Raw genomic sequence first — 26,459 nt, 5'->3', positions numbered from 1 at the left:
TCTTTTTATTGCATCTCTCGCCCTCATTTCCTGTTTTTAAAAACACACATAAAAAATAAAATCAAGCTTGAAAATATGGGAATGAAAAGGAACAAAATGAAAAAAGTCTGTTTCTCTCCTTCAGTGAAGAGAAACAGGAAGAAAGGAGGTGGAGAGGTAGGAAACAAGCAAGGAAGAGTTGGAAGGGTGATAAAGGCAAGAGGGAAGATGAAGGAAAGGAGGCATTAAGAGAGGGAGTTAGGAGGGGAGGGCTTAAGAAAGACTACTTGGTAAGAGTGGACAAAGAGCACAAACACAAGGTAAAACTCTTAGTGGATGCACACACGCAGCTAAAACGCTCTTTAGTTAGAAGAGTACATCAGTAAAACAGTGAGAGCTCAGTCTGCAGGAGCGCGCTGCGGTCCACGGCGGAGCGGCACCGGCGCACGACGCAGCAACAGGTGAGACGTCAGGTCTGCAGGGGGGAGGGGGCACATGCCTACAGTTCACCGTGAGTAGCCTACATGCAATCATTGTGCACATTTCAGAAGCAATTTCCAGCTGCTGTAACACTCTACTGGTCAGGGACGACGTCGTGCAGATCAGCTGATCAGTCGTGAATTAGGTTTTATTGCATTTTTAATATCGCGTGATTTCACAGATTCCTGTCGTTTAAGTGAGTCTGCAGAGGTTTAACTGATCAAATCCGACTGTCTAATAAAATTAAAAGACCTGATGACACGTTAGGAGGGAGGAAGCTCTCAGGTGAGAAGTGTAAGTTAAAGTAAAGCTGCACATTTCTTAATCTGAGATATTTACCTGAACTGTGGCTCTAAAATCAGCTTTGACACTGTACAGTCCATCATATCACAACATGTCTCTCCATGAATTAAATGTCAAGTTGCACTAAGTAGCTTCACCTTGATGAGCTGAAAACCCTCAATAACTGGTTTAAATTGATTCTGTTTTAGCAGAAAGTCAATCTGAATTCACCTTAAACAAATATGCACTTAAAGTCCCTGTAAGAATATTAAGAACGCTTCAGGAATGAAACGGTGATAGAGCGGAAGATACAGACGCCACAGAGGAGAATGAAATCACTATTAATTAGATTTGTTCAACCACAGACACACTGTGAGTCTTTAAGTATAATAGTTGCACTGGAGTGGTTTCTCCCGGGGCCTGTTATAATGGAAACTGCCAGGACAGGGGGTAACGTGACATCAGGCGTGTGTGTGTGTGTGTGTGTGTTATCTCCACGTTGCTGTTGCATGCAGTGAGTCATCGCACGTTTCCGCTGTTTACTGGAATATTGCTGGAACATGTTTATGTCCTGAAGTTTTTAATGGCTACCTGAGAGCGAGTGCGGGAAGCCTCTGGGTCCCTTTTTTTCTGACTAAAGTGCTTTATAAAGTTGATTTATTTTTGTTTCTTAGAGTGGTTCTAGCACTCGACTCAGGACTCAGGATGCTCATTGGTGGCTCAAAGTGACGTGAGCAGCGGTGAAACAGACAAAATGAACAACAAACAGGAGGAAAAACACACCAATTAGAAGTAGTAAGTTCTGCAAACTTATCAGGAGTCACTGCAAAACTTTGTGTGTTTTTCATCCAGATAAATCCCCATTGTTTACTCCACATGTTGGACTGTACTCTTGTTGACCCGCTCTCTGAACTACTGCCACATTTCCCAACCAGAAAACAAGCGAGGTTCCTGAAGTGAGCAGAGAAGGAGGAGAAACAGTAATAATTGAAACAGCTTCGCCATCAGAGTTTGTTGCAGAGTCATGTTTTATGTCACACACCTCTTCTTATAGAAATGTAATTCAACAGAGTCCAGTTCTAGAGGCTGACACGTGAGCTCCTCAGACAGAAACAGGTCATGCAGGGCATTGTGCACCGTGTTGGAAAAGTCATACTGTGTACAAACAGTGTACAAATATGTTGTGGTTTTCCTGGGAGTTACATGCTGGAACTGTTAGACCCGTGTGAGGCAAAATGACTTCAAGAGCTTTTGTGCCCATAGTCTGGATGTTGATCGGCGTATCCAGCTAATAGCAGCACAGTTAACCCGTAGACGGAGTCGGTCCATGTTCAAACTCAAGTTTTGGATTCGTGTAGATGAGAGATAAAACTATTTTATTTAACTAGTCTGTGTTATATGTGAAAGTGATCGGGCTGTAGAAGGCAGAGTTCAGAGTTCATGGAGCCTGTCGGCACAGTCTCACTGTAGTTTACTTAACATGTTCTTATTTAATTAAAGCAGAAAAATCAGTTTCCACCTGAAACGAGTTCAGAGGCCGATCTGAACACAGTTTGTGTGAATGTTTGGATGCTGCCTAATGAAGAGTGTGTTTGGTTGCACGCTGAGGATTCTGTGATTAGTTGTAGACACTGAGAGGGGGAGTTAAAGTGGGGGTGTCTGTCTGGTTTGGGTATTGTTCAAGTTTACCCTCGGCTCTTTCTGCTGAAGCCATCTGTTGAGAGATTGTTCAGATGAACCCACTCGTGTGTGTGTGTGTGTGTGTGTGTGTGTGTGTGCGTCGCAGCAGGGGTGGATTGGCAAGATTAGGGCAGTTGGCTACTACACCCCTCCTCCTCCGTCCCTGAAGTACCTCCAACCCCCCCTTTTTGGTTTCAACCCTGACACGTGACACGCGCCCACGGCTGTCCCACACAGAGAGAGAGAGAGAAAGAGTGGGGAGGGGGATCATGGATGGGTCTAACCTGCCTAATTCTCTCTAATGGTTTCTCTATTCAGGGATTAACTCCCTAAATCCACACACACACACACACACACACACACACACACACACACACACACACACACACAGGTCTACCATGTGCTGGTCCACAGTCCAGCATCATTTGGTAACACACTCACACTCAGAGAGGAAATGGACAATAGCTGATCTCTTCGCAGTGATTTAGCGAGGCATCAAATGGCCTGTGGGCTGCAATTAAAATGTTTGGGACTCAGGGGAGGACCAGAGGGGAGTCGGGGACGAGTTCGGGGGAAGATAGGAGGGGGGAGCTAGGGGGAGAGAGAAAGGAGAGGAAAAAGTTTAACACTCAGGATGAGGTTGCATTCCCAGCCCGACATGTTATGTAGCTTTCTCTCAGGCACGTCTGGATCTGTGTGTGTTTCATTAGCTTAGTCACTTTCCCAAATCCACAGAATGAGGTGTTTTCCTCTGGAACTGGGAGGTATTAAAAAAAAATCACACGTTCAGATCAAACTTCGTTCTGTCTCTGCTGCTTTATTTGAATGGGAACGTGAGGCTGACAAACCTCCGTCAGCTCCAGTTCAACACAGAGAGTTTACAGTGACTTGTTCTGTAGCTCTCTGCAAGCTGGGACCTGAGCTCACACCAGGAGAACCAGTGCTGCTAAGTAGGCGTCACACTGAGAGACTGAAGATGGAAACTGGACTGGTTCCTACCAGGTCACCTGTCCTGAAACAAACAGTTGTTCTGAACTGGGGTGGAAGAGATTCCTCATCTCACCCACTTTCTACACCTCTAAGATCGACTGGAACAACAACTGTGACACCTGATCATCTAAAATCACTGATCAATCAATCTTGTGTCTGATTGAAGCTGCAGCCTCCGTCCGATATCGTCTAGTGAGGCCGTTGATGCAGATTAATGCCCACAGTCATTCTTGTATCTGTCCTATCTATAAGTGAACACACAGGTGATGTTGCCTTCCAGAGGAAATGCTAATCTCACCTGTAGCCCCCACAGCCCCTCCTACTTTCTCGTCTTTCACCTTCTCCCTCCTCCTCACATGTTGTGTTTTAGAAAGCGCTCTGTGAGGGCAGATTTTGGAAGAACTCAAGAGAGTAGAAAGTTTATGCAAGAGGAAAGTGTGTGTGTGAGTGATAGAGGCCCTCTGTTAAACTAACAGAGACCCAGGAGGTCTCTGGACCCTCCTATCTCCCCTCTGTCTCCTGCAGGTATGCCTGCAGGGTCTTTTTGTTTCTGCAGGGCATGCAGAAACAAAAAGACACATTTTAATGTGACTTCACAGCTTAAAACAACCCTCACATACACCTCCGCCCCCTGTTTGCTCAAGATACCTCCAGCTACCTCCACCTTTTGCGAAGAGAGTGAAAGAACACTGCAAACGATTCACTGTCACTGTGTCATTCCTATAGCTGTGCAGGGCAACTAAAGGAACATTTCACCTATTTATTTTCTATGAAGCTGTCACCTTGTAGAAGTGTCTTTAAAACATGGACACAAAGACTTGAATTCATTTACATTTGACTGAAGTCGACTATCTGGTCCCAAACTAATTTATGTAGTAACACACCTGTTACAACAGCCTTTCTAGTCGGAACACTTCCTTGTGTTGAGCTGATCACAACAACTTTTATAAATTCAATTTTAATTGGTCTTTTGGCAAGTTTGTAAAATAAATGAGGCAGCATGTCCAAAAAAACAGAAAGCAATCCCAGAGGCAGTGATGTGAAGTCAGGTCAGGTCAAAAAATGGATGTGTGTGTGTGTGTGTGTGTGTGTGTGTGTGTGTGTGTGCACCCAGGTCCAAACTTATCTCAGTCAGCTGATGTGCATCAGTTTTTTTAATGCCTCTTTTTCTTGTTCTCTCTCTCTCTCTCTCTGCCTGTCTGTCTTTCCCTAAGTCTCTCGCCCTTGCTCTGTGTAGGTCTGGTTGTTTTGCTGAGGGTAGAGTCACTTGGTTGCAAAGCATCAACATCACCGACAGCTGTGGGACAGATCTGCATCTGCGTGTGTGTGTGTGTGTGTGTGTTGTGTGTTGGGGTCGTCCGTTGGCAGGAAGCAGTAGGCAGCGAGTGATGTGGTCAGACCCTCTGTCACCAGAGAGAGAGCGACGGGGGGAGAGTGAGGTCCTGTGTGTGTGTCTCTCTCTTCTTCTTCTCTTCTTCCTGTTGCTTGTTTTCTTTTCCTGATCATCGCTCTTCATTAGAGAAAGAAACAGACACTCGTTCAGCTTTCAGAAGGCTCGATACTTAATGTTAGAGTCAGGAATCCACAAAATGATGCAGGTTTTAAAGTGTCGCCTGCTGCATGGTGTCTAGGGAAGAAATTCATTCATTCAAATCCTCAAATCCAAAAACGAAACAACAATAAACGGGAACAAAAAACACAGTTTGGGATCAGATCACAATGTCTTATTACAATCAGCTGAGGTTCTGAGGTTTGGGGCTTTGCCGTTTTGTTCATGTCAAACTAATCCGTTCTTTATTTCATTTCATCTTTGATTTTCATTTTTTGGACTTTTCCACAAGTCAAATTTTAAACACATTTTGATTTGTTTTCTGTTTCTGTTGCTGCTGTGTGTCCTGATTTCCCTCTCATTGTCGTTCCCATTCTCACACTGATTTATGTGAATGTCATTCTATCTGCTAGGAAAAATGGGAACAAAGCGAATCGAGCGTGTAAACATGAAAATGCTGAAAGAGGAGCGGGGACTTTTTCTGAATTGATTTATTTAGTAGGAAATACAACAAGAGACTAAAGCGAGAGAGAGAAGGGATGGAAAAAGTAACGGGAGAGGGGTCGGAGTGGAAAATGATTTTTGTAAATACAGTGTGGAAATCAAAGGGAAGGAGAAGAAGAAGAGGGGGGAGGCAAGTGAGTAGGAGGTAAAATTGAGGGAGTCGGGGGGGGAGGGCAATTATATGGGAATTTCCAGTGTTAGTGAGTGAGGGAGCTTTTGTTCTAACACAGAAAGAGTGAGATGTTTTAACAGTTTTAGAGCGTTTACTTTATCACAGTATGTGATATATGATGCAGGTCATGAGAAAAAGGGGAAATATTTGATGAGGTTGGTGCCTAGAGCTCACTGTAGAAGAGTAAAACACACAGAGACGACTGATCGCTTCATTAAGAACAAACTTCAATTTACTGATCGTCTCAATTAATAATAATTATCTGACGCTTCTCAGGAGACTCTGCTCATATCACATCGGTGCATTATTCCCTTTTGAACCAGACATCCTGCCCTTATATTGTCAGTACTGTGAATATTTTACAAGTGGCAGTAGAATTATCTCTCTAACAAATCATGACACTAGTCAGTAACTTGTTAGTGGCTCCACTAGTTTGAGTCTCAGGGAATCACGTCCACATTTGCTGATTGTTGTTTGATTTTTGCTGCAGATCTTCCTGCAGTAAACCTGCGTCCTGCACAGATCTGCAATTAAACCTAATAATAACTTTCTTTCTAAAGGCTGATATCACAGTTCTATTGTGCAGAAACATCCAGCATTCTTTCAAAATTAGGATGTTGTTGTCTGTCATTATGAATCATTATTTAAAACTAATTACAAATTAATAAACAGTTTTCAGAATCATCACTGATCCAGCCTGTCAGAGAACTGTTTCTATAATAGGATCCTCCATGTCTGCACGATAAATGTAATAATAAAAACCTTATGATATAGAAGAAGCAATGAAGGAGAGTATATAGAAAATGCACAGTGAAAACGTTATGTCAAAGCTTCCACGTGTACGTTTAAATTTAAATTAAGTCATTTTCAGGAAAGAGAAAGTAAAAGAGAAAGAGACACGAAGGTAAAGGGGAAAAGAGATGAAGGGCGAGTGGGCTGTAGAATGAATAAATAAGAAGCGACACAGAGACACCAGAAGAAAGTGAGAGAGAGAACTTTAAGGTTTCAACAAGGGCAGACCAGTCCTGCCCCCTACAGGCAGTGTGAGTGTGTGTGAGTGTGTTTTCCTGAGAAAGAGAGGGACATCCTGTGACAGTGACTCAATACCCCCCCCCCCCCCCCCACACACACACACACACACACACACACACACAGTGTTTACCATTTTCAAGTTGCTAACAGACATTTCCCACAAACACACACACACGTACACACACACACACACATCATCATCATCATCATCATCATCGTCATCACTGAAAGAAAACTCGTTTTGATGCAGAAAAAAAAAGTTGTTTTCAGTTTGAGTGTGTGTGTGGGGGTGTGTGTTTGTTGCTCGTGGCCTCAGGTGAAAGCCCTGCTGCTGCCTTCCTTGCAAAGAGAAGTGTGTGTGTGTGTGTGTGTGTGTGTGCGTGTGTGTGTGAAAGGGGGGAGTGGAGTGGGAGGGGTAAGAGGTGGAGCTTGAAGAGAGACTCCTTCCAACTCGTCTCAGAGTCAGGCATTTGAACACAGGACACTGAGTGGATCACACAGACACACACTCTTTGGCACACAGACACACTCGCACCAGTGTGGAGTATCAGCACTCAGAGCTGGACGGACGGACTTAGGGGAGAACTGCACCTGTCCTGCACACACACACTGTCCTCTCGCCCATATATACAGAGGATCTGACCGGTCGTCCCTATGTGTGGATGGGACCAAAGTTACTCGGTGAGTACGGAGCAGCTTTGACTTTTCACATCACATAAGGAAAACGATCAACGTCTGCAGGATTTTCTTTTCAATTCAGTCCATTTGAGCTTGTTTGCTCTGTGTTTTTTACCTTTTTTATGTAGACGTTGAGTTGAAAAGCCTGGATTCTTAAAACAGTGAGTAAAGATTGAACTGAGACCACCTCGGCCTCTTCCAGCCAAATTTATTCTCTTTAACTCTCATCTTTAATCAGACTTGTTTGACCTTTTGGAAATTCACAGATTTTCTTTTCTGATGTGACTTCTTTCAGTAAATCCTGGTAATAAACTTTTATTTGTATTATTTGGAATATTTTGGAACAGTTACTTTGAGATGTTTTTCTGTGTTTTGAGAATTTAAATTGTGATTTTCTGAGTTTGTTCGGCACTTACGTTTGGGATTTAAGGCTTTTTTGCAGACTTTAAGGGTTTTAATGTCGACTCAGAGGTAAATATTAGTCATTAAACATTTTAAAATCCTCGTGGATTTAAATATGTAGTAGTCTGAGTGTGACTTCTCACTGGCATCTCCCTGTTAGTTTCATGTTGAATGAATAAATTGCATTTTAATTTGAAATTCTCCTGAGTTATCATTTCAGTTGGTCTAAAAGTGTGAGGTGAATTGTTTCTTGTTTCTTGGTTTCACTATTAGTTTTCAGTGTTGCAGCTGTTATGCAAAGAGTCCCGCTAAGAGGTGAAATATTAAGAAACATCTTCATATCTGAGCAGTTTTTGGAAAAGCGCTTCATTTAAATGGCAAATGCTTTTGTTCCGTCTGTGGGAAAAGATGCAGCCGCTGAGGGCGAGGAGTCGAGTTTTCTTGCTGGAAATTTCACAATTTACAAGTCAAATAATGGATTTTGTGCTTTCGTGAGATGTGAATGTAATTTTAACGCGTTGCTTTACTTCAGTTTGATGAGTTTTACTGTTAAAATGAGGACGTAGGAGCAGATTAGATTAGATTACATCAACATTCAACTTCTTAGACTTGTTCTAATAATTCATGAGCTTTTTCTTAAAAGTTTAAAACAAGAAATTCAGCTGTGTGAGATTTGTAAGAGATCAAAAATAATAAAATTAGTTTAAATGAAGTGAGTATGATGCTCTTGACTTTGAATTCAGTGTGTTTGCCCACGTTCGGCTGCTGACAGAGATCTTAATGTGAAAGTCTCAGGAACCAGAGGCGCTTTGAGTTGATTTCTGATGGGAGGAAAAGTTGTTCGCTGTGTCTGGAGCCATTTGGATGAGAAATAATTAGCTTTCTTGCGGCTGCAGCAGAATTCACAGAGTCGAGTGTGGTCACTGAAGATCTGCTGCTTTCCGCTCGTCTGCGTGGGACGAGCAGCCTGTTTGTCCCTGTGTGGATATCTGTGTGTGAGTGTGTGTGTGGGATTGTCTTGGGTGGGATAATGTTTGAAGTTTTGTTTGTGCTGCTGTGGCCCCCCAAATGGAAAAGTTTTGGCGCTCCCTTCCTCATCACCCCCCCTCCTCCTACTGTCCATTACCAAAACACACACAAGCACACACACGCTGGGAGTCGGGATGATTTGCCGGTTCCGCTGCTGTGCCACTCTGCTTCCAATTTTAGCTTCATTCAGACACAGACAGTGTTTCCTTCCTTTTTCTTGAACCCCAGGGAGACGCGGAGGAGGGTGGGGGGGTTACAAAGGGAGGATACAGAGATTTTAGATCCATATAATCTGAGTAAATCCACCACGGTGGTGAGCAAACTCTGAATTTCTCTCCAGAAGCTACGGGAGCTGCACTTTATCAAATTTATAGTGAGTGAGACACAGAAAGAATGAGGAAGAAATTAAGTTCAATTTTTATTTATTCACTTTATTTTTTTACTAGTTTACCAGTTTTAGTTTTATGTTAATTACAAAGTTTAAAGTGTGTAAACTTGTCTCAGCCTGATTCATTTTAAACCTCACGCTGTGTTTTAATGGAAATGACAAAAGAGACAAATCAATCAACACAATCAATAATAATCAAATCAGCAGGAAAAAACAGTCTAGTGCTGAGTTTGGATATATTTTGTTAATTCTATTAAAGTAAGCTGTAGATTTCTGGAATCGTGGATGAATGAATGCACGTTTTATCCTCTAATTGTTTCCAAAATTAGTTTTTTGTAAAACAGTTTCCTGTCTGTTTCTAAATGTGTGTGTGTGTGTGTGTGTGACAGCCGGCTTAGTCAGACCCCCCTCCTCCCTGAGTCACCACACATAATAATCACAGCTCTTCCTCTCCTCTTCACCCTCTCTTCATCTTTCATCTCTCTGTCTGTTTTTGTCTCGTGCTAATCTTTCTTTCTTCTTACTTCTTATCTTTTCCTCCCACATCTACTTTTTTCTGTTGTTATCTTATAGTTTTTCCACACACACTAGTCCACTGCCTCTCTGTCTGTCTGTCTCTGCTTTCTTTCTTCCTGTGTCTCTCTGTCCTTATTCAACCATCTTTTCTATCTTTCTGTATTTTACCTTTTATTCTCGTATTGTCTTTTCTTCCTTTTCTTTTCAGAATTTTAAGTGAAGCTGAATAAAACTTCTAACTTTTTCCCTGCCTGTGTTTCTCTACTTGTCTCCACCAGGCGACCTCTCATAGCTCGGCCATGTTGACCAGTGAGGGGGCGCACACCATGGAGCAGGAAGACTTGCACCACAGACCCAAGATGGCCTCCACCGCCACTGCCACCAGCTCCAGCTCAGACGGAGCTGAGACAATGACAGACACAGACGTCGACATGGAGATGGAGATGGAGGAGGCAGACATGACCCGATGGACAGAGGCCGAATTTGAGGAGAAGTGCACATATATCGTCAAAGACACGCCGTGGGAGGCAGGGTCAGATGCTGACACCACCATGACGACGACGACCAGAGCTGAGGCGTCACTGCCCCGAAACCTGGGTTTCAAACACCCAGCTGACAGCAAAGAGGTCAGATTTAACACACACACACACACACACTGCAAAAAACTTCACCTCCAGTCATACTTTTACACACACTCAGGGAGAGAAGGCCATCTGTACATACACACGTGAGTCAGACTTGGGTCATGTAATGAAGAAGGGGTCGCGTCTCGTCGTAAAGAGGGATCTATGTGTAAGTGTGTGAGAAACGCCTGAAGCAGAATTTACACTCAGACTGGAACTGAAGTGTGTTTGAGCTGTGACGTCAGCTCGTATCCATCCATTAAAACTCATTCATCATCGGAGAAAAAGACGACGGCTTGATCTGTGTGTGTGTCATGGGCCGTAGAGCTCCTGCTTGCAATACCCGTCCCAGCTGACAGGGGGCACAATTCAGGTTGTGCACACCATGAATGATCACATTCAGCAGTTACAGAGGTTTGATCTGAACTTTGATCTCGTCACATATCAAATCTACGGCAGCTTGCAAAGTTTCTAAAGTAGAAAAACATTTAACCTCAGATTTTGTTGAATCTTGTTTCCTCTGTAAATGTTTCTAGTCTAAACTAAGAGTTTTTGATGAATCTCCTGCTGCAATCTTCAGCACAGTTTAGATTGGACGGAGGGAGGGGGTAGCGCATGACTTTGGGTCAAAAGGTCATCACTTTGGCAATTTTGACACTTTGTGAGTGTCTTTGTAAACTCGAAGCGGCGTGATCACATAGATTTTCTCATCAGAGCCATATCAACGGGAAACTGAGGAAACAGCCAGAGAGAGAAAGAAAGACGGCAGCAGTTTTGTTTACGAGCTGAAACACTATCAACCAACCAGCTATCACATAATAAACAACATTTTATCTGGAACGAGGGAGGAAGAAGGGAAAAGCTGAGGACGTGAGTTTGTTCTCTGATCAGGGAAAATGTAGTTTTGGTTGAAAGAACATTGTAAAAACCTGTTAATAAGTCAGAAGGGTGTATGTGCACACACACTGACACACACACATGTGTGTGATCCTATACAGGGGGAGGGGGATTTCCCACATTACCAGGGAACAAGGGAATTTGGGAAAGATGTTTGTTTGCGTGGGTTATGCATGAAGAAAATGCGTGTGAGTGTATTTCTCTACCATACACGACTGGAGCCTGATGTCTAGCCGCCTCATAATCCCTCGCTTTTCTCTTCTTCCTCTTCTTCTTCTTCTTCCTCCTCCTCCTATTTTTCGTTCTTTGATTGAATCAGACGAGGACTAAAAAAAGAAGAAACAAAAGATTTAGTTTGAGTTTGACTTTTGAGTATCTGGATGTTTCCCCCCTTAGCGTCAGAAGTAGCAGCGGTTTTGGTTTGATGTGGTGACGAGAGGAGGTGTGAAGGGAGAGAGAGAGAGATTGAAAGAAGAGATTTTACTGTTTTTCTTCAGCCACACACACAAACTCTCTCCGTTAATGAATGCAAGCATGAAGTTGGTTCATTAATCACTGTCTCTGTTGACAGCAGACACACAGTAAGACTTAATTACACTTAATGACACATATCACTGATAGATGTGCATGACAGCATGAAAACACACAAACAGTCTTTGTCTGCAGCAAACCATGTGGTCAGATACATCACTTTTATCACTGCAGATCTTTCCATTTAAATTTTAACTACTTCACAGGTTACAATCTTCTATAATCTTAGATAACACATTGATTTTTGTTGTGTTATCACACACATGCTCAGTGATACTTCCATGTCATGTGGTCATGTGGCTGTTTACCTGCATGTCATGTGACTTTTTGCCACCAGTGAAGAGAATTAAACTAATAAATTGTTGTTATTTTACTATTAATAATATGTGAACCCAACAAAAGAGCAATTTTCACACTGGTTTGCCGACGTAAAAGCGTTTGAACACAATGAACACATAAATGCACTATTGTCGTCTGTAGACTGATATTATTACTTGTCACTACAATCTTATGTGCACGGATCTACCGGCTGCTTCTTTTGTGTAACCTCTCTGTTTGTTCGGTCTCCGTGCAGGTGGTCGGCGTGTGCAGCAGGGAGTACATCCCCAAAGGAACTCGCTTCGGTCCCCTAGTGGGCGAAATCTACACAGCCGACAGCGTCCCCAGAGACGCCAACCGCAAGTACTTCTGGAGGGTGAGTAGACACACAGATAGAGACGGAAAGCACACACAAATAAAGACACACACACTTCCTCAGAAGCCGGAGGGACCCCTTCCTGTGACGTCTAAAATCACTCAGTGGAACAGGAAACTGGGCTCGCTGTTTTTCTGTGTGTGTGAGAGAGAAAGAGAAATGGGGATGTGATGTCACTTTTACACAAATAACATGTCACACTATGGTTCCTGTAAGTCCGCACACACTGACACACACAGTTTGGTAGAATGCACTCGTCTCCATCACTACCGGTAACTGACAGTGAGAGCACACATGCTCACGAACCACCTACCTGACCACCGCCTACGCTGTGTGTGTGTTTTACTTCCATTAAAGAGAAGACAGAAAAGACAGACTCACTGTATGTCTAACCACAAGCCAACCCCACAGCATGAAGGTGTTCCATTCATCTCTCACTTTCTCATGAGCACACACACACACACACACACACACACACACTGAGGTGACAGAACCGAGACACTGAGATAAAGAGAGAGCGAAAGAAAGCGAGAAAGAGCGAGAGAGGGAGAAGAAGCAGAAAATGAATCGCCCCGTTCGTTCTCTCTTCAATATAAAATAGATCTCGTCCTTCTCAAAAGACTCTTTGTCTGTTCATCTGAAGGTGAAGAGCGGAACATGGTGAGGAATGAAAGGATGGAGAGATAAGAAAGGAAAGATGGGTGGATGTAGTGTAACGTGTGTTCTGTTTCTGCTGAGTTGCAGTAACAGTCACTTTGATAGTTTTTACTTTTTCTTTGGTAAGTTTGTCGCGTTTTTGTTTTCAGCCAAACGCTCATATTCTTACTGGTACTTCATTAATAGTTAACTTCCTTAACTCATGTTTTAGTAGCTTTTTATTTTATTTTGATTTATTGAGAGAGGAAGTGATTTATTTACATTTATTTAAATAATTTATTATTAATTTAACTTCTGCTTGAATTGAAGGGAGAGAAGACAGGATGTCCATATTACAGATTTAAACATCATTTTATTTCTTATATTTGAACATCTGTTCTGTCTGTTCTACACAACTACACTTTTCCCTATAATAATAATAATATTTCTGCTTCCTCCTTTCTATTCCTTGCTCTAGATCTTCGTGGACGGAGAGTTCCATCACTTTGTTGACGGCCTGGATGAGACTCGCTCTAACTGGATGCGGTACGTGAACCCGGCCCACTCGGCAGCAGAGCAAAATCTGGCAGCGTGTCAGAATGGAATGGAGATTTATTTCTACACAGTGAAACCCGTCCCTGCCGGTGCCGAGCTGCTCGTCTGGTACTGCCACGACTTCGCCCACCGCCTCCACTACCCACCATCAGGAGAGCTGATGATGCAGAAACTCAGTAAGTTCATTTGGATTTTAACAGTTTTTATTAAGATAATCACTGGAATTAAGTTTTGTAGGAAGTCCGTAAATTACAAAAAAACATTTTGAATGTTTTCTAACTGCACTAGAAATCACAAGACGTTCACTGTGAAGGAACAGATTTTTTTATCATTAAAAACATCAAATAATAACATAAAATCAATAGACAATGTGTGTGTGTGTGTGTGTGAGTGTGTGTGTGTGTCTTGACTGTGTCCTGTCGCCGCTCTTAAAGCTTAACAGTGTGTTTGACTGTAGCTGTCTCCTTCCTCTCTGAAAGTTAGCCTGTCATTATCTCACACACACACACGCACAGAAGCACAAGACCAACAACCTTTCATCTCTGTCAGTGCATCATGTTTTTTTTTTGTATTTTGTATTTTCTTATTTGTGTGTGTGTGTGTGTGTGTGTGTGTGTGTGTGTGTGTGTGTGTCAGTGGCAGTGTAATTGCACAGACAGGGGGATATGGCCTCTAATGCCACAGTCTTACACACTTAAAGACCCACTTTTAACATCTCTCTCTCTCACACACACACACACACTCACACAGCCTGGCTCAGCTACAATAAAAGGACCTGAGACAGTGTGTGTTTGTGTGTGTTCACTGACCCTCTTTGAGAAAAATGTCTAAGCGCAGGCTTCACATTTCTCTGTCCTCACAGAGACAGGAATTTATGCTCATACGTCCTCCCTGATGTTTTGACAATATGAATCCGCTAAATGTGAAATATTAACTAAAACCTTAATGTAAACAAGATAAAACACTAAAACTCGCGCCTCATACACATCAATGACAAAGCACAATAAGTGCACTTATCCGCTTTGGCTGAGTTGATCAAAGAAAAGTTGAGCTGAGAGGGAAACAAAGGGAGCGAGTGGGAGCTGAGGGGTTTCCAGGTGGGACTGCCAGCTAATAGCAGTGTTAATATGGCAGAGGAGCAGCCTGGGTGACTCCACTGCCCAGGGAAAAATGCGCATGACCTGGGGGACAGAGGCAGGACATTCTCTCAACCCCCCCCCCCTCATACCCCCACTCTCATACAGTATATAGTTGTCTTTCATTAGCCTCCTCTGTCATTTCGCCCCACAGGCTCCTGTTAACCTGCCACTGACTTGACTTCTGATTTGTACCCTCGGCCGAACAAGTTACCTGCTCTCGGCTTGACTTACTTTTCTTCTTCGGTTCGGTCTGCTGAGCACACGATCCTAAAATGACTTGTGACTGTTGGCTCCTCATATGAAAGTCAGAAATAATCTCATGGGCTCATGAGTAAAACCAAGAAAAACCACAATCTTTCTGACTAAGTTACGTTAAACCGAAACCTACTTAAAAGGGCAAAAGGTAAAAGAAGAGAAAGCTACTCTGATCTGAATCCTTGGAGTCATGCCATGGATTAAAGAAACGTAATCCAGTTGTTTTAATAAGCTCGTTAACCTGCAGTAGCAGACATGTAGACGTGAAGCTCTGTGGCTTCATCGTAGCCGTGCAGCAGTGGCGGTCACTTTGTGAACATTGGCAGAAGTAGAAACTGTGTTTGTACAACACATGTTTTGCTAGGCTAGCTAAGTTTATTTTTTAATTCAGTGACAGCAGCTGGGAATATCGTTGATTATTAGAACATACACACATTCGATTCTGACCAAACGTCTGCAGAAGTTCCACTTTCTGTCACTAGGGGGGCGCCAGAGATCCCAGTCGGAACCAGGTGCCATCCTTTCGGATATTCCTGAGCAGTATGACGACATCTTTTGTTAATATATATATATCATGTTTTTCTCTCTGGTTTTTTCTCTTTCCAGCTCAGTCATAGCAAAACCAGACGTGTGTGAGTGTGTGATCAAAATGAGTGTGCGCCGCTGTCTCGCTCCCTCACTTTCTCCTCTCTCTTCTTCTCTTGCTCATTTTTGTCGCCGTCACTTAGCATTCTTTAGGTGTTAGTACTTGAAAGCACCTGTTAGCCATGTGTGTGTGTGTGTGTGTGTGTGTGTGTGTGCGACGACACACTCACACACAGTCATAGCCAGGATGCGCCTACGTTTTCACACCCACTCTTTTCATCTTGAACACATGCGAGCTCAAACATACTGTGCATGCGTGTTGGCCATTTGCTCTGATATATTTGCCACATGAAAAGACCAGAAAGAAGTTGGAGGAGGGAGTGCTGGGGGTAGTCGGCCTCCCACCCCCTCTGTTGACTACTTGAACTTCCTGGCAGAAGGGCCGTGTTGACAGATTGATATCTCCAAGATGGCTGCCCCGTTTGTTTTCTGGAGGAGTGAAGGAGGGAGGAGGAAGAGGTGGAGGAAGGCTAACTGATAACCTCAGTGTTTACGCACTGCCTCTATACTACCGATGCAAGGGTCACTGCGTGAATGTGTGTATGTGTAAGGGAGTGAGTCGGGGGAGTCAAAGCAAATTTCACTGCTGGCACTCAGGATTAACTTTGACAACCTCCATCTCTCTCACACACACACTCATTTACACTCACACACACTCCCCTCTGGGCGACCTTGTGGTAAAAAGTTGACTGGGCAGTAAATGAGCTTACAGATAATAGGGGGCTGCTTTTTAAGAGCACGACTGCAGTCATTTAACAACCAAGATGTGCTGCTTGCTGACATCTCAGGGCTTTTAGAGTGTGTGTGTGTGAGCTTTCCTCCTAATCCACTCTTTCATCATGCAGAGGAGACAGTAGGTGTGAGTGACTGAGGAGGAAGCTCTCTAATTTAACCTTTGACCCGGAAACAATAGCAAATGGCCTGCAAAATCAGGAGACTAGGACCTGGATCAAAAGTGTGTGTGTGTGTGTGTGTACAAGTCCATATATGTGTGTGTGTGTGCTCTCTAAAAGTGGGAGAGTCAACAAATCAGACAGAGGCCTTTGTCTGCAGACGCCTCCATGCGTGTACCTTGTCACATGCGGTGGGTGTGTTTCTGTGTGTGTGGAGAGGGCAGGTGGAGGCCAAGCTTTTACTGAGGATATCTTTAGCAGGAAACCTTCCATCAACCCTGTCTGTCTGCCACCATTTTGATTTTATCTTGATTTTATAGGCACACACACTCCACAGACGGACACACACATTGCCTAAGGCAGCTGTCACGCCTCACTTCCTGTCTTTTGCACCCGCCTTCTCCCCTCACTCCCCTCATTCGTCAAATCTGTCACCTTAATTGGCCCACTGAGTTACTTATGGTGTTTCTTAACCCCGACAACCAAACACATCTAGTGAAGACAACTTTGTAACTCTTAAAAAGACTTACTGTATGTTTTAATGTAATATATATTAATAATAGAAAGCGTGATTGTTACTTTAAACTGCTAAATCATATATTTTAGAGGAGCCATGATTCCACTATCTGATGAACTCCTGTTGACCTCTTTCCTCCTTCTCTCTGTCTCAACAGAACAGTCTCTCTTGGAGGTCAAGCAGCAGCAGGTGAACAGTGAGGAGCCTCCAGTTGAAGCTTCCAGCCCGTCCCCAGCTGCGGTGACCCCCACCCCACCTAAGAGGGAACACAGTGTCCTCTCCATTCTGCGTGGCTCCAACAGCACCTCGTCCACCAAGAGGGAACCGAGCCGGCCTCTTCCCACCCGCATGCACTGCGCCAACAGCCCTGAACGCCCCCTGTACCCTCGCGCTGTCTACCCAGCACTCAGACCACATCCTCACATTGCAGAAGACCACCTTAGTCACAAACCTGGCCAGCTGTGTTACCCTGCAACCCGCTCCCCCGGCAGCCAATCATTGGCTACGCCTAGCCCATCAGCAAGGAGCAGCCCGGACAGCAGCCCTCAGGGGAGCCCCTCAGCTCCAGCACCATCTCCAGCTTCTTTCTACCCCACTGGACTGGGTTCATTCCCTGGTTACTCCCCACCATCAGCCCCTCTCTCCTCACCTTTCTACCCCCCAGGAGCCCCCTACTCACGCTACCTCCTGCCCCATCATTACCCTCTGCCTGGTGGTGGTGTCCCCACTGTAGGGGGGATCTTTCCCAGGATGTACCCTCTCTACAGCAGCCTCCTGCCCACTCATGTGCCCCTCCTGCCCTCTGAAACAGCAGCAAGGCACTTCTTGATGCATGATTCTGTCCACCCCTCCTCCATCTCTGGCCACAGAGACTTCCTCCTTCCTGGACCCACCAGTGCCTTCTCAGCCGCCACCACTCTGAAGGACAAAGCAGGGCCTCACCATTCGTATCCTGGGCACCCCCACTCACATGGACCAGCCCATGCACCCTCCAGTGGCTCCCCAACAGCAGGCACTGCACCTCCTAGCGAACGGATGCCCACCAAGCCTACCTCAGCCCTGCTGGGTAACACCAGCGAGCATCGCCCCAATGAGGAGGCCATCAACCTGACCAAAGTGAAGCGCGGCGCCGGTTCAGCAGGCTACAAGGCACTGCCCTACCCCCTGAAGAAGCAGAACGGCAAAATTAAGTATGAGTGCAACGTGTGCAGCAAGACCTTTGGACAGCTATCAAACCTGAAGGTGAGGCTCGAGACTCTACACAATGTTCGTCTTTCAACATCATATCTGCTTCTATGATTTACTGCACCATTATCATTACATTCCTTTTTTGTGATGGCTGAAGTGTAATCACTGTTTGCTGCACTAAAACATAAAATGGTTTCTTTGATCAATATCCGATTACGCCTAAGCAGACATTTCTTCCCTCTTCTTCGTGCAGGTCCATCTCCGTGTTCACAGTGGAGAGAGACCCTTCAAATGTCAAACCTGTAACAAAGGCTTCACCCAACTGGCTCACCTGCAGAAACACTACCTGGTCCACACAGGGGAAAAGCCACATGAATGCCAGGTGAGAACTAATGCTAAGCTTTTTATAGATCACTTAATGGCCACATATGATGGTTAGTTGGAGAGTTGCTACCAGCTGCTGACACTTTTGTTTTGTTGTTACTCCTTGTCCAGGTTTGTCACAAGCGCTTCAGCAGCACCAGCAACCTGAAAACTCACCTGCGCCTCCACTCAGGGGAGAAACCGTACCACTGCAAACTCTGCCCCGCCAAGTTCACCCAGTTTGTCCACCTCAAACTGCACAAGCGCCTGCACTCTCGTGAGCGTCCTCACAAATGTCCCCACTGCCACCGCCACTACATCCACCTTGTCAGCCTGCGACTTCACCTGAAAGGCTACTGCCTGGCGGTGAAATCTGGCTCTAACAGTCCAGCTGTCTCTAGTCAGGCTGCAATGGACGCGGTGCACCGTGCCAATGAGGAGATTGAGCGCTTTGACGTCAGTGAGCACGCCGAGCGGCTAGAGCACCTTCAGGGAGGAGTAGAGGTGGAGGCCATGTTGGAGAAGCAAGTCTTGGGGATGCTGTGGAGGGAGACTGACATTAAGTCCTCTCACCTCCATCCCCACCGCAAGGGCAGCGTCACAGACCTCCTTTCCGCAGGTTATGATGCATACAAGGTCCAAAATGAGACGTCAGTCATCAAGATCCAGCACAGCAGCCCCATCCCGCCACTTCCTGCCAATGTCACCGTCAAGCAGGAATCAGAGGATCACGCATAAGTGATCTTTGATCCCAGGGGACATAGAGTCAAGACTGCATGACTCAGAGTGGACTGCGTTGCCAGGAGCAACAGCTGTAAATATAATAATTCTGTACCTGGTTGTCATCAGGAGTGACATTGAAACCACACCAGGTTTTCAACTTATCAGGGACTCACGTACTCAGGGCTACAAGAGACACTGTCCCATGACTACTTTCAGCGTTTATTTTACTTAGAGACAATCATCTACCCAGGACTTATCTTTAATGTAATTAATATAATGCTATTATCATTTCTGTTGTCTATTTGGTCTTTATTTTCAAATGTATTTGTTTTTTGATTAATTAGTTGTTTGTTATATAATCTCCTTAATTTATTATACTTTTTATTTGTTGTCCTTTAAAGCAAAGGTTAGACTGACTGGGTGAAATTCATGTAAAAGGATATTTTTCTGTTGATGATGTTTTGTTGTCTGTGGCCATTTTCCTGTCACTCTGTCTATGCCTATATCATCCTGCAACCTCTGACCTATAGAACCAGAGGTGTCCACTCTTCAGGGTTTTATCTATTTAAATTTAGAAACCAATAGAGCAGGTTAAAAAGGGTTGAAAACTTGCCAAAGTACGGCACATCAATTTGTTACTTCAATCCTGCTGGAAAGCTTCCCTAAAGTGCGTCTGTGTCCTTTTTTGATGCCTAGTTAATTTAAATTAAACAAAAAAGGGCATTTTTGTATATTTTTCACAACGGTTACCTCAGTGTGCATGTGAAGATGTGTGTGTGTGTGTGTGTGTTTTAAGGGACAGCTGAAGCTGGGAGCTTTCTATTTATTTGTTTATGGATTTTTTTTAATTTTTTTTTTTTTTGCTACTTGAAGAAGAGGAAGAAACCGAACTGAACTGGAGTGCAGCTCTCCACGTGGTCCAAAGGAGCAGCACGGCCTGCTCGACATGTAGCACATAACGGACATGGGAGGCTGGTGAGCCGTTCCCTCCTCGTCCTTCCTTTCGTTTTATTTTTCTACAACACTGTTGCCCTACACCCAACAGGGAAGTGAACATCCCCAAATTTAGGGATTCACGCTTGACGCTAGTAACCACAGTTCACTTGGCTTTAATTTCAAATGCACACCAAAAGAAAACACAAAAAGGGAAATCAAAACAAGGGAAGAAGGACTTGAGGAATCAAAATGCTGAAGAAGGGAAGATGAACTGAGTGTATATGATGAAGTGTTCGCTCTGTGGCTGTGCTCTCTCGTTTTGCAGATGTTCTGATTTTGTTGTTCTTGTTAATATTTCAGTTTTCCATTGAATAATGGTCCCTTGTTTATTCCCAGCTGTCCGCCATCTTGTTATTGAACTGTCATATACCAAAGCACCTCGGCCTTCTTCTATGCACTGGCCTATTCCTCTTACTTTATAACTTCAGTAACAATAGCATTAGGACTAAGCTTAATGTTACTACAGCAACTGGGATTTCCTGCAGCAGCCTGATCTTCTGTAGCTCTCTCTCTGTTTCGTTATCTTTCTTTCTAACCAATGTTCGACCAAAGCCTTTTTTCTCTGTCAGTGCTTTAGCATCAGAGGAGAATTCCCCAAAGGACTGTCTCTGTTTACATTCTGGTTTACATTGTTATTTATGTGCAAAAATGTCAAAAAGTGTAAATTATGATATAAATGTTCACTCCTCTAATCTAAACCTTGTGGCTCTGTGTGTTGTCTTCGTTTTCTTTTTCTACCATATTATAGCTTTAGTTAAGAGCATTGTAGGGTGACTAAACTGGGCAGACCATTTATAGTGCTACCACCGAAATACCACTTTGCTAGATAGTTAACTTAAGCTCAAGTCTGAATTCTTAAATCATTTTTTATGTATCATAAAACTAATTGAAACAGGTCTGAAACAAAGTAAGACTCATGAAGTATAAAGAGATCAAGTTTGTTCTTACATCAGTAAAATGATGCAGCTACATTCTGGACAACAATTCATACAAACCTAGTTGGGTAAGGATACTTTTAAAGCATATAGAGTAGTAATGTGCCTCAAAACAGATGAAAAACTAGTCCCTGTTGACCAGTCGCATTGTAAAGTACAGAGTGTGAATGTTGGTTTCTTACAAATTAATTACAGATCTCCTTCATCCAAGATGTCCAGATGTGAGGAGACAGAGTCAGTCGAACAAGCAGAGTTTAATCATCCTGAAAAACAGAAAACACAACACTGTGGGTGTGATCGATAAAATCTAATAAGAGTAGAAAATGATCAAATAAGATCAACCGATACGATCAATGGAAAAATAAAAGAGACTTACACAAACAGTTTTCAACGCAACGATTCACAACGTCTACTGAGAGTAACCACAGAGTCTAGTGCAGTAAACCAGGCCGTTTGTTGGAAAGTCATGAATCTTTATGTCCATTTCCGTGCAATGCCGCTTTAAGACTAGAACAGGAAATGGGAACAGTTCTCTGTGCCCTATGGGCTGCAGTAACTGCGGTCTGTCTTTTATCCTGCATGCAGGGGAATTGCAGGCAACATGACTCATTTTAGAGCTTCAACCCCACAGCGTCAAGAAAATGTGGATATTCAGCTTCACCTACAACCCAACAGTTGGGAGGCCAAAGGTCAACAGATCAAGGGTCAACAGTAAACTCATGGTTTACAATTGCAAAAAGTTTTAATAGCAAGGAGGAAGAAAATAAAGTACTGTGCAGTATAATGAATAAGTAAATATATATAATACAGAAGGTAAGAAGAGGAGAAAATGTATATGTAAAAGAATTTAAATGTTTCTGTTCTGGGTTGAAACTCAGCACAAATTCCATGTGTACGATATTAAAGTCAAATGCACCATACACTGACGTATGGGAAAGAAGAATAAATTAATACTTTGCATAATATAACTTAAACATTACATATTCACAGTTTTTCAGTGTTTCAAGTCATATCTGCAAACAGATTTACAAATTGAAATTGCACCAATGGAACACAAATTTAAATTTCACCAATTCAGAGCACATTTATCTGCCACTCGTCTGTCGAGCAGCCAGCTGCAATTTGACATTTGGCGGAAAATAAGTGACAAAAACATATTCCATCTCGTTGTTATTAAAGATCCCACAGAGACTAACGAGTCACTGTATGAGAAAGCAGTATCAATCCGTTACCTCATCACCCGACTAAAAACACTCTGAGCACCCCCACCCTTTGACTCAGCATCTTTCACTTTTGCGTACTGCATCGCTCTTTCCTGTTTTTTCGATCGTATTATTACTATCAGGGAAACTTCTCTAGTCACCCGTTGACATGGCGAGTTCCACTACCTCAGCATCATGACGCTGGGGTTTCACAGCACTTTTCTGACCGGGGGAGTAAGAACGCCTACCATCACTGGAGGAGGGGGGATATCCCACGGTCCCATACACATGCACATATCAAAGCGTCAGGTCTGACTTCCATTCAAAGTTTGTTTATCTGCTATCCGATTTCCCCAAAGGAGTTAGATAATGTTTCAAATTTTATCTCATCTTACACAATCCTCCCTTTCACAACAGTTTCTTGCCAATGTGTGATACCCACAAGTTTGAAGAAAAGGGACACCCACGATTTAGAAGAAACTGGAGTCTACATGCAGGCTGGTAGTGAACTGAGGTGAACACGGTGTCATTTAGAAGATCTAATGTTGTTTCTATATAAAGAGTAGCATGTCAGTGTGTAGCCACCTGGTTGAATTGCTGTATTGTATTTCTTATGTATTGAACAGTGATTAAAATACCACCACCACCACCTCTTCTGTATGTAATACACAGCGTGGACCAACTATAGGTCAGTTTGAGAAGCAGCCGCACATTAACCGCAGGACCCGTAGGGTCAGTGGATGGATTCCTGCTTCCTCTTGGTCACTTTAAAACTTAAAGTGACCAAGAACAGGTGTTCTCTTCCACCTGTTCAGATAGTGCACCTTTCTAAGTCAAACTGCACAGTGTGTACTTGCAGAATTGTGGACAGTGTAAGGTTGCTGCGGGGAGGTGGGCATGGTGGATGGTTGTATGAAGCATTACAGACATTATATTAGAACCTGTCTGAATTTTGGCCGTACTCATTGTTGTTTGATGTAGAGCGTGTGCAGCGTCTATTTCCCAAACTTGTAGTAGAAAGCTGAATTGGAGCTTCTCTTTCTTATATGTAAACACCTCAGGCTCTGTCTTCGTGGTGGCACAACAACCAGTGCAAGCAGAGCTCTGACAGTGTGCTATTGTTCTGATCTTGATGTTTTCTCTGTTGATCATTTTGTTGCACAGACTTCTTTTTAAAGCATGTAGTGGAAATTGAACACTCTCCAACCAGTAGGTGTTTAGATTGATCTATACATTTCTAAAACTGACCTTTATTAATCAACTCCCCTTAGATATCTGAGGGCAGATATACTGACAGCTCTGCTGCCTCTCATTGGAAAAGTGGAGACACAACATTAAAGACCACTTCCCTTAAAGAAAGAAAATCCCACAAATAACTTGATACTGACAAAAATAATTACCTTAATATTTTGTTGCTCAACCTTTTGAGGTGATCACTGCAATCAAGCGATTTCTGGAACTTTCTGCACTTGTCGACAGGTATTTTGGTCGACTCCTCACAAGCAAACTGCTCCAGCTGTCTCATGTTTGAAGGGTGCCTTCTCCAGGCTGCATGTTTCAGCTCTTTCCACAGATGTTCAATAGGATTTAGATCAGGACTCATAGGAGGCCACTTGAGAACAGTCCATTTATTTGTTCTTATCCATTCTTGGTGTTTTTAGCTGGTTTCGGTTATTATCCTGTTGGAGGACTATGACCTGTGACGAAGACCAACCTTTCTGACACTGGGCAGCACGTTTTGCTCCAGAATGCCTTGATAGTCTTGAGATTTCATTTTATTCTGCACAGATTTAAGAAACCCTGTGTCAGATAGAGCAAAGCAGCCCCAGAACATAACTAAACCTCCTCCATGTTTCACAGTAGGTACAGTGTTCTTTTCTTTGTATGCTTCATTTTTATGTCTGTGAACATATAGCTGATGAGACTTGCCAAAAAGTTCCAGTTTTGTCTCATCTGTCCAAAGGACACTCTCCCGGAAGCTTTGTAGTTTGTCAATGTGCGTTTTCTTTTTTTTTATGATTTGTGGATCAGTGGAGTCCTCCTCAGTCGTCTTCCATTTTTATTTATCTTTGGAAGTTCTGGGTTCTTTAGGTACCGTTTATATTATCCATCTCTTCAATTTGTCATTGACTGTCTTGCAGCCACATCCAGGGAGGTTGGCTACAGTCCCATGGACCTTAAACTTGTGATAATATGTGCAACTGTAGTCACAGGAGCATCAGGCTCCTTCGAGATGGTCTCACAGCCTTTACCTTTAACATGTCTATATTTTCTGTCTAATTTCTTGAGACAACTCTCTCTTTAGTTTTCTGTGGTTCATGTTGAGTGTGGTACAAACCATGATACCAAACAGCACAGTGACCACTTTTCACCCTTAAACAGTCAGACTGACTGACTGACTATAAGTCTGAAGACACCTGTGACTTTAAATACAGGACACACGTTAGTTCTACATGTCCCTGTGGTCAAATTATTTCACATCTTTTCTAGTGGTACCATCATTTTTGTCCAGGTCAGTTTCATTAGTTTGTTTTTTAGTTTAATAAATCTTTATTTATTATTACTTCTGTCAGTTTCAAGTTATTTCAATGACCTTTTAATCAGTGGTGATCATGGACAGTTAGATGTTCTCAGGTCCAAAGAAGGTCTTTCGGCCACTGGCAGACAGAGAACGATGAACACTTTTGGAGACCCTGCTTCCTTTTCGTGCCACCATCAGGCTGAACTTTCCCCTCCTCAGACACTTTTTGCGTCCAGATTTATGCGAACGTCTCCTCAGGATGCAGCATCAGACTGTGAGGCTGCAGTGAAGAGTCGACAGTAAACAGCAACAGCGCTGCTGGCGTCGTTTCAGAGAAAAGACTCATGATTTATATGTGCACACACCCACGCCCACACACACATTCTCACTCACACAAACACACAATTATTAAGAAACACATAAACACACTCACAAGGAAACACACATGCACTTACTGTACCAATACAAATACTGTAAAAACACATGCACACACATACTTTCAAGCACACTAACACCAACAATTAGACGCATGCAACACAAACACACATTAAATGTTCATCTACTTTCATGTCTCCATCTACTGATTAATCATTTGTCTCGGGACATCTTCTGTCAGTTTCCTGTGAGATGTTGTGATTAGTCTCTATCATAATGAAACCTTAAACCAAACAAACCCTTCAACACCCACAGACTCTCCATCTACTCCAAACTACGTTCCAGAGTGACGCCATTGAAAACGTTTTCGGAAACCGAGCATCGTCCCCGGCTGCTGTTTTACCGTAAACACGTCACATCAGATCATCCAGTTGCTCAGACGCAGCAGAGGAGGGTCACTGGTCAGGACGGCTGACTCACACTTACCAATCCCCTCCCCTAACCTCCCCATCTGTGTTTTAACCCGACTTCTCCGAAATTCACTTTTCCTTCCCAAACCTTTGCGACAGGAAGTCCCAGCCTTTTTTGGACGCAGTAACTGGTGATTTCTGATTGGCTAAGAGTGGACATTAAAGTTTAAGATGGGGAAGTTGCACAATCAAACCTCGATATATCATTTTCAAAGTGTCTGCAGTACCTCTTCAACACTATTACTAACAAATGAGAGCATGATGGAGACAATTGGGAGCCAAATGTTTCTTCAAATTAAGACCACATTTACCATAAATCCTGATGCTGCCTGTCACCAAAAAGAGTGCTGCTTCCTCAGCTCATGGTTTGAGAATAAAGAGCTCTCTCCACGAAACCTTTTTCAGCCATTTAGTGTGGTTCTGTCCTGTGAATCGTTCTGTTCACTGGTTTAGTCCAGATTATATCTCAACACACGTTGATCAGAATGGCACAAACATTAGTACAGATACTTAATTTACAAATGTCCCTGAAATGAGCACATCAGATAATGTCAATTCAACATCAGCATTCACTGAACGTATTTATTAATTCCACTCAGTATAGTAGTATATAGAGTTTC

At 43.4% G+C, this 26,459-nt stretch overlaps 1 protein-coding gene across 3 annotated transcripts; it reads left to right on the top strand.

The window, feature by feature from the left end:
- Positions 1 to 331: 331 nt before the first annotated feature.
- Positions 332 to 21,034, top strand: LOC113170769 (PR domain zinc finger protein 1-like). Of its 3 annotated transcripts, XM_026373011.1 has the most exons (8): positions 7,157 to 7,349; positions 7,475 to 7,507; positions 9,960 to 10,307; positions 12,307 to 12,426; positions 13,541 to 13,793; positions 17,224 to 18,308; positions 18,508 to 18,636; positions 18,750 to 21,034. In XM_026373011.1, the coding sequence occupies exons 3-8, from the start codon at positions 9,981 to 9,983 to the stop codon at positions 19,353 to 19,355; spliced, it is 2,520 nt and encodes an 839-aa protein (XP_026228796.1). In that variant the 5' UTR covers positions 7,157 to 7,349; positions 7,475 to 7,507; positions 9,960 to 9,980; the 3' UTR covers positions 19,356 to 21,034. The 3 variants fall into 3 exon arrangements, with proteins under 3 accessions (XP_026228797.1, XP_026228796.1, XP_026228794.1); XM_026373012.1 differs by lacking the exons at positions 7,157 to 7,349; positions 7,475 to 7,507 and adding an exon at positions 332 to 440; XM_026373009.1 differs by lacking the exon at positions 7,475 to 7,507.
- Positions 21,035 to 26,459: the final 5,425 nt, after the last annotated feature.

Source organism: Anabas testudineus, chromosome 16, assembly GCF_900324465.2.
Source record: "Anabas testudineus chromosome 16, fAnaTes1.2, whole genome shotgun sequence".
NCBI classification, from domain to species: Eukaryota; Metazoa; Chordata; class Actinopteri; order Anabantiformes; family Anabantidae; genus Anabas; species Anabas testudineus.
The sequence above is the reverse complement of the archived record's forward strand: the minus strand, read 5'-3'. Positions and strand labels throughout refer to the sequence as shown.